An 8,441-nucleotide genomic window follows, 5' to 3' on the forward strand; every position below is an offset into this window, starting at 1 on the left:
ATCTTTTAAATTTTAAAGTAAACATACTCTTCTGACTCAGTAATTCCATTTTGGGAGTCTGTGCTACATGAGTTAATAAGCAACAATACATTAAACAAACAGACTTGGCACAAATCTAAGGGTCAATTAGTAAAGAAGAGCTGAATAGTACTCGTTTGTATTATTATTACGCAGCTAATTAAAGCATGAGTTAGATCTATATCTATTGACTTGTAGCACTCTACAAAATACATGAAGTGAAAAAACAGCAAGCTTCAGAGTAATTATTCTAACTTTTTCTAATAATTTATAGGTTTTTCTAATAAAGTATAAAAATCTTTGGATCATCTGGAATTTGCCTTTTTTAATGATGCAGTGGGAGGAGTCTAGGTTTATTTTATTCCAGTTATTCAGAGTAATGGGTATGATATGATTCCATTTTTTTTGTGAAGACAAAAACTAAAACTATATGTGTCTGTGTATGTACATATAACTGAAAAAGGGGAGGAAAGATCCATGGTTCCTGGCTACCTCAGAGATGAGAATGGACTGGAGAAGAAGAGTAAGATTTTTAAAATATTTATATTTCACTTCTTACAATGAACATGTAAATATTTTGTAACTAACAACAGTATATGATTTCCCAAAAGAACCAGAGCAAAAATAATAATATAAAGAAGGAAAAGGATCAAAGTATTCTGGATATCTGCATATGTTTTATGGCTCCCAGAAGAAGAGCAGAAATAGCAGGTTTCCTCTGGAAGTGACCAGATGGCTTAGTAGTTCTCTGACCTCCTCCAGAGAGTAACCTCTATTTGTGTCAAGAGCAAGCTATGTAGGGGCTTCCTTAACAATAAGGGAACTGGGATAAGTATTCCCAAAGAGGTGCTTGCTACTCAGAGCCTCTGCCTAGGCCAACTAATCATTAAGGCCACTGGAAAAAAAGAAAATAATTTATTTGAATGATCTGAATAAATACTTCAGGCTTGCCTTTTCCATTTGGAATAAAAGGCCTATGCAGTCATCCTTTGGTGTTCATGAGGGATTGGTTTCAGGAACTCCTGGTGGATACCAAAATCTAAGGATGTTCAAGTTCCTTACATAAAATGGTGAAGCATTTGTATATAACCTATACATTACTCCCATATACTTTAAATCATCTTTAGAAAAATTACTTCTACCTAATACACTGTAAATGCTACATAGTTGTTATACTGTATTGTTGAAGAGATAATGAAAAAAATGTGTATACATTTACAGCACAGATTTTTAAAAAAACATCAGTTAGGTGAATTTATGGATTCAGAACCCTTGGATGTGAAAGGCCGACTGTATTTTTTCTTCTGGTACAAAGTTCCCCTAATAGGATGGAGTCTATGTTTTCATTAGTCCATCTGCTCAATAGAGAAATGACTCATTGTAAGCCTTTGAGAATGTCCAATGATTACATTTTCAAAGACCAGCTTCACTGTAAAGTCCACCTGTGAACTGGTGGAGCACATCAAAGTATAGGTTATGTGGGCATTAAAACTTTGGCTGGGAGGAGGCCATCCAGCATGAAACCTCTTGCACTTGTTTACAACTGATGACATTGTCACCTGCTTGCTGAAGCAGGCCAGTCAGAGTCCTTTGATGGTTAATAACTTACTCAAGGGAAGATACTACGACACTACCCAAAGTTTTCATATACACTTGATATTCTAGTGGAACAAGGACTATGTCTGGTACTTCGTGGTATGGTTAAGGGACATCTTTTTGAGTGCTTATGTGCTAAGCTTTAGTGGACAGATGGCAGTAAAGGAGATATGACTTTACCCTACTGAGACAACCTTATACTAGAAGAAAAAGTATAATCTCTTTACTCAAATTTAAAGGTAATATTCAGAACACTAAGTTACACATGACTTTTGTGTCTTGCTTGCAATGCAGAGTGATTAAGCTTATGAATCAGGTCAGACAACAGCTTTAAGTTTGAGTCTGAACTCCATTATTCCCTGGTTGTTACTTAACCTTTGGAACCTCAGTTCAAATAATAGTTCAGTCCTCTTTCTATATCCATTGAGGATTACCAAAATCCACAGATGCTCAAGTCCCTTATACAAAATGGCATAGCATTTGCATATAGCCTATAAAATATCCTCTTATGTACTTTAAATCATCTCTAGATTATAATTTAGATATTATGATACCCAAAACAATGTAAATAATTGTTATAACCTATTATTTAGGGGGATAACCAAAAAAGAGTCTGTATGTGTGCAGTAGAGATCCACATTTTTCCAAATAGTTTTGATATTATTTGTTGAACCGGCAGATAAAAAGACTCCTGGATAGGGAAGGCAAGCTATGTTATTCACAGAATGGCTGTGAAGATTACCATCATCATGATCATCATGTTATCATAACAAGGAGTACTTATGAAATACCCCTAAGGTTTTAGGTTCCAGGCAGTGGGTACAGGAGCATTTGACCTGTTTGATTATTTGGAGGGTGGCTGGGTATGTGGGCGGGTGATGATGAAAGATGGCTTTGCTGATAAGGAAGCGTGCTTACTCTTGGCAGGAAGGGTAAGCAGAGGGTAAGCAAAGGAAGAGTGGAGAGGTCTCTTCTCAGGGATGCACATAGGCAGGGGCCAAGATACCCAGTGCAGACACACTAGGGAGGGGTTAAAACCACCAGGAGTCCCAGGCTCCGCCCTCCCCTGGAGTTAAGTCATACCCACAGGCCGAGGCCCAGCACCAACAGGAGGTAAAAAGTTATTGCCAGTGTGTCTATGGTGTTCTGGGAACCGAGGCTCCAGTTCCAGTTCTGTCCTTTGGAGAGGTCCATAGTGGCGTTTCCGGGCCAGGTAAGGAGCACTGGCTTCCAAGAGGGGGCAACGGCTCGGGCTCCCGTTCTGGCTCTGGTTCGCAGGGCATCCTGGGAAGGGCCACAGGGCAGCCTGGTATTCCCAGCAGGCTTCCCGCCCACTTCCGGCAGGGCTGCAGAAGACTTCCTGCCTCTGGGTGGAGTTAGGTCCAACTTGTTAGAAGGACAAGCACTTCTGGGCCATTAGGTTAGGCCCAATGCTGCCCCTTTTTCAGCTCTTCAGCCTCAGCCTCAGCTAAGGTCAGACATGGCAGGAATAGTGTGATGACAGAAGCAGGACGGGTCATGCCATCTTTCCAAGCCATATTAGATCCTGGGGCAATGGGAGAAACTGATGACACGACTCCTGTTGTTATTTACAATTTTGGTTTTTTGTTCATAGTGAGGTTTTTTGAATAATTTTGAGTGATTAAAATATTGCATTAATTTTTATCTATCTTGATTACTGAGGTTTTGTTGTTGTTTTGTTCAGACTCTTAAATTTTGAGCCAAGTCAACAGCCTCACTCACGGTGCCCTAGTCACAGCTCTAGTGGGACAAACTGATCACAGAAGGTTCTCATCTTTTTGCAGTTTGCTCTTTTACTGATGATGTGAGTATTTTTTTTAAAGTTTTTCATTTATTTATTTATTTAATGCTAACTGTGATGGTGCACACTTGTAATCCCAGTTACTTGGGAGGCTGAGGCAGGAGGATGGCAAATTTGAGACCAGCCTGGATAATTTAGGGAGATCCTGTCACAAAATAAAAAAGGGAGGAGTGATTGGGAATGTAGTTCAGTGGTATAGTGCTCCTGAGTTCAATCCCCAGTTCTCAAAAAAGTTTGTATTTTAATAAATCTTGGTAAATAATACTAATGCAGTAATTATAGCAAACGCTTATTTAGCTATTGCTAGATAATTACAGATTTTCTGTGTACTTTACATATATTAACCTATTCTTGCAATAACCAAAATAGCCTAAATCTATGACAAAGGTGGGGAGGCTTATTCTTGTAAGCCAGTCAGAAATCTATGATCTTAAGTCTCCTGAGCAGGATTCTGTGGTCTTACTTTAGTTTGTGCTACTCAATAGAAATAATAATGTGAATCACAGGTATAATTTTTAATTTTCCAGTAACCACATTAAAAAGTAAATAGGTAAAATTAACTTAAATATTTTATTTAAACCAATATACCCAAAATATACCATCCATGTAAAATATAATTGAGATATTTTATACACTTACTTTCTACACTGTCTTTGAAATTGGGTGTATAGTTTACTCACAGTAATTTTTCATCAGAATTGTTTGATCTGTGTTTAGATTTAATAAAATTTATAGTTGAAAGGTAGATTACATATCAAGTTATTCTAAACATACTTGAAAGTTTTCCAGTAACTGAATTAAATGGTTACATTTCGCTTTCCTATAAGTCAGTGACAAAACTGATTCATCTTTTTAAACAACTGATTTGACTTTGAGACAAGAACAAAACAGTTCCAAAATTCTGTCTGTTCAAGTTAAGTAAATTTGCAAACACTTGCCAATTCAATATTAACATTGAATTCAAAGAGGCATTATATAATTTGAAAAGCTTTTTAAAATTGGTCAATATCACAAAAATCTTCTTCAAAATTTTCTGGTAGTTTTTGCTACCAATTTATATTTCATCCAGGTATAATTAAAATCTTTGAAATATGTTTTGAAATATGTTTGACTTATGTTGGGTGAATGTAAAATTACTGATTTGTATTATGAAAAGTTTCATTTTCAACATTAATTCTTATAGCTGGCTTGCTAGGTCACAAACTTTTTTTTATTCAGCTCTTTCATAGATAAATATATTACTGTGAAAATATAAGTATGGACTGCATTAAAAAATTCATTGCCACATTTTCTTTATGCATTCATCTGTTGATGGACACCTGGGCTGGTCCATGACTTGGCTCTTGTAAATTGTGCTGCTAAAAATGTTTATGTGCCTATATCACTATAGTGTGCTGATTTTAGATCATTTGGATAAACACCAAGGAGTAGAATAGCTGGGTCATATACTGGCTCCACTCCAAGTTTTCTTGAGGAATTCCCCACTGCTTTCCAGAGTGGCTGTATTGATTTTTCAGTTCCACCAAAGTATGAGTGTATCTCTTTCTCCATATCCTTGAGGAGGGATGGGAAAGGAGAGGAAATTGACAAAATTATGCTATGTACATATATGAATATACCACAGTGAATTTCACCATCATGTTTATCAAGCACTAATTTAAAAAACTAAATAAAAAATCCATTTCCTTCTATTTCTTTCACTAGTTTCATAAACTGGTGATGATTTAAAGCACTTACACAGGGCTGGGGATGTGGCTCAAGCGGTAGCAGGCTCGCCTGGCATGCATGCGGCCCGGGTTCGATCCTCAGCACCACATACAAACAAAGATGTTGTGTCCGCCGAAAACTAAAAAATAAATATTAAAAAATTCTCTCTCTCCCCCTCTCTCTCCCTCTTTCTCTCTCTTTAAAAAAAAAAAAAATAAAAAAATAAAGCACTTACACATATACATTGAATGATCTTAACAACTATATCCATCCATGGTGCTTTTCATGGAATCTGTTGTAAAAACTGAGCAGAAATATTTTTAGTATGTTTCACAGAGTAAATAAAGCAATAAGGGAAACATCAGTCTCTTGTTTTAAAATCCCATTAAATCCCAATATAGCTGGAGTACTATCTGTCATGATAAAAACTAATTTTTTCATATCTAGGAGAAATTATTCTTTGATACAAATAAAACATTGAAAATATTTGTGTTGTAAGTTTGATCTTTTAGGTCATGAATTGATAACATTTCTTCATAGATTTGGATGTCCTTTGAAAAAATGTATTTAAAATATTAATTGAACAGTGTTTTATATTGCATGATTCAACTAAAACTAAAGAATGATACTTACAGATTTTCACATTTTGAATCCATTAATTTTTCATTAGAAAGGACTTGTATTATTTGAGAAATTGTTTTGAAATATACTTGAAAAATGAATTTTCTAAAATATATATTTAAAAACATTTTTCATGATTTTCTAACAAGTTTTCATAACTGAAACAATAACAATTTTCATAATCTTTTCATCTGAAATGTTTTTCTTTTTGGTGCAAGAATCCACACTGTTTTTTTAAACAAACTCAAATTCTGTTAAAAATCATTATACTTTTTTTGTTGGGTGTTTGTTTCTGATTTATTTAAATATTTCAAATATTTTTTTTGAACCATTAAGTGAAAACTTTTGATCAAATTCACCATGTAGTTGTTGAAAATTCCTCAATATTGTTCACTTTATTATTTTTCAATTTTTTAAACACCCAACAAAACAGCTCTGCCATAGTATGATGCATAATAAGCATGTTCTTTAGATAAATTGACCCTTCTGTTGTTATGAAATGACCCTTTAGTACCTGATAACATTATTTGCTCTAAATCTATTTTTAATGATAAAATAACCACTTCATTTTCTTTGATTAATAGTAGCATGGTATATCTTTTTTTTAATCATTTTACTTTCAGATTATTGGTGTCTTTATATTTAAAGTGAGTTTCTTGTTGCTGGTATGTAGTTTGGTTTTGCTTTTTTAAAAGCAGATAATCTGCCTTTTGATTATATGAGTAATGATATGGTTTGTATAAGTATACCAATTATATTACTTGTTTTCTGTCTGTCACACATTCTCTTTTCTCTTTTTTTCCTCCTTTTTTTTCCTTGGTGAGGGTGATGCTGGGTGTTGATTTTGGGGCCTTGTACATGTTAGGCAAACACTCTATCACTGAGCCAAATCCCCAGCTCTTCCTTCTTTTGGATTCATTAGCGTTGTATGTGTGTGTGCATTCATGCTTTCATTTTATCTCCTTTGTGAGGTTATTACCTGTAATGTTGTGTTTTCTCAGTTTGAAATGTTGCTTTAAGGTTCAGAGTAAATATCTTTACCTTAATCCAGTTTACTTTTACATGATATTATTTCATTTCACATATAAGAACTTTTTTTTCTTTTTTATTGTTATTCAAAACATTACAAAGATTGCAGAATCACATCGGTTACACATCCACATTTTTACATAATACCATATTAGTAACTGTTGTATTCTGCTACCTTTCCTATCCTCTACTATCCCCCCTCCCCTCCCATCTTCTCTCTCTACCCCATCTACTGTAATTCATTTCTCTCCTTATTTTTTCCCATTTCTCTCACAACCTCTTATATGTAATTTTGTATAACAATGAGGGTCTCCTTCCATTTCCATGCAATTTCCCTTTTCTCTCTCTTTCCCTCCCACCTCATGACTCTGTTTAATGTTAATCTTTTCCTCCTGCTCTTCCTCCCTGCTCTGTTCTTACTTGCTCTCATTATATCAAAGAAGACATTTGGCATTTGTTTTTTAGGGATTGGCTAGCTTCACTTAGCATAATCTGCTCTAATGCCATCCATTTCCCTGCAAATTCCATGATTTTGTCATTTCTTAGTGCTGCGTAGTACTCCATTGTGTATAAATGCCACATTTTTTTAATCCATTCATCTATTGAGGGGCATCGGGGTTGGTTCCCCAGTCTAGTTATTGTGAATTGTGCTGCTATGAATATCGATGTGGCAGTATCCCTGTAGTACTCTCTTTTAAGGTCTTCAGGGAATACGTATAAGAACTTTACAATGAAATACTTCCATTTCTTTCCTACTAGGTTTTATAATATTGTTGTCATGCATTGTATTTTATATTTATTACAAATGTAACAAATTTACATTTGTTAAGAATGTTAAATTTTAATTTATAAATGTCATTATTTTTCTTTTAAATGGTCTAAAGATCTTTAAAGAGATTTAAATAACAAGGAAAAGTCTTTCTATTTAATCACTTAAGTATCATTTCTGGCATTCTTCATTATTCCTTTGTGTAGATCGGAATTCTGAGATCATTTTCTTTCTCCTTGGATGCTTCCTTTAATATTTCTTGTAGAACAAGTCTGATGATACAAAATAATAATACATTATTTTGGATTTTGTGTTTCCAAAAATATTTACCTAGCCTTGTTTTTTAAAGATATTTATAGGCAAAGAATTATAGATGAACTTTAAAAATCTAATATTTTAAAGATGTGCTGGACTGTCGTGGCTTGCATTGTTCCTATGAGAAATCTGCTGCCATCTTCATCTTTGTTTTGTATATAATATAAATTTTTTTTCTTCTGGCCATTTAAAAAATTTTCTTAAACGAGTTGATTTAAGAAGTTTGCTGATTATGATCTGCCTCGGTATAGTTTTCTTTATGGTATGGTTTCTTGGACTTTTTAGATTTGTGGTGTATAGCTTTCATCAAATTAAGAAAAATTTCTGACATTTTTTTTCAAATCCTCTCTCTCTCTTTCTCAGACTATAAACTTCATGTTTATTTGACCACTTGAAGGTATCTAATAGGTGTCACCAATCCTTTATTTTTTCCAATCCTTTAACTTTCTCTTAATTTTGCAGTTTCTATTGCTAGTGATAGAAGAGAGACAGATGTGAGAGGTGGAAACATGAGGTCAAGGGAATGATTCTATGAAATGGGCCCACTGTGCTAACCTCCCACAT

At 34.5% G+C, this 8,441-nt stretch overlaps 1 protein-coding gene across 1 annotated transcript in view; it reads right to left on the reverse strand.

Annotated features, from left to right (window-relative positions):
• Window positions 1-2,808, reverse strand: part of LOC143399022 (sodium/glucose cotransporter 1-like) — a 62,916-nt gene extending 60,108 nt beyond the window's left edge. Inside the window, exon 1 of the mRNA XM_076855738.1 lies at window positions 2,698-2,808. Coding sequence (XP_076711853.1) covers window positions 2,698-2,808 — 111 coding nt within the window. The remainder of the gene's footprint in view (window positions 1-2,697) is intronic.
• Between the last annotated feature and the right edge of the window lie 5,633 nt (window positions 2,809-8,441).

This window comes from Callospermophilus lateralis, chromosome 1 (genome assembly GCF_048772815.1).
Source record: "Callospermophilus lateralis isolate mCalLat2 chromosome 1, mCalLat2.hap1, whole genome shotgun sequence".
NCBI lineage: Eukaryota > Metazoa > Chordata > Mammalia > Rodentia > Sciuridae > Callospermophilus > Callospermophilus lateralis.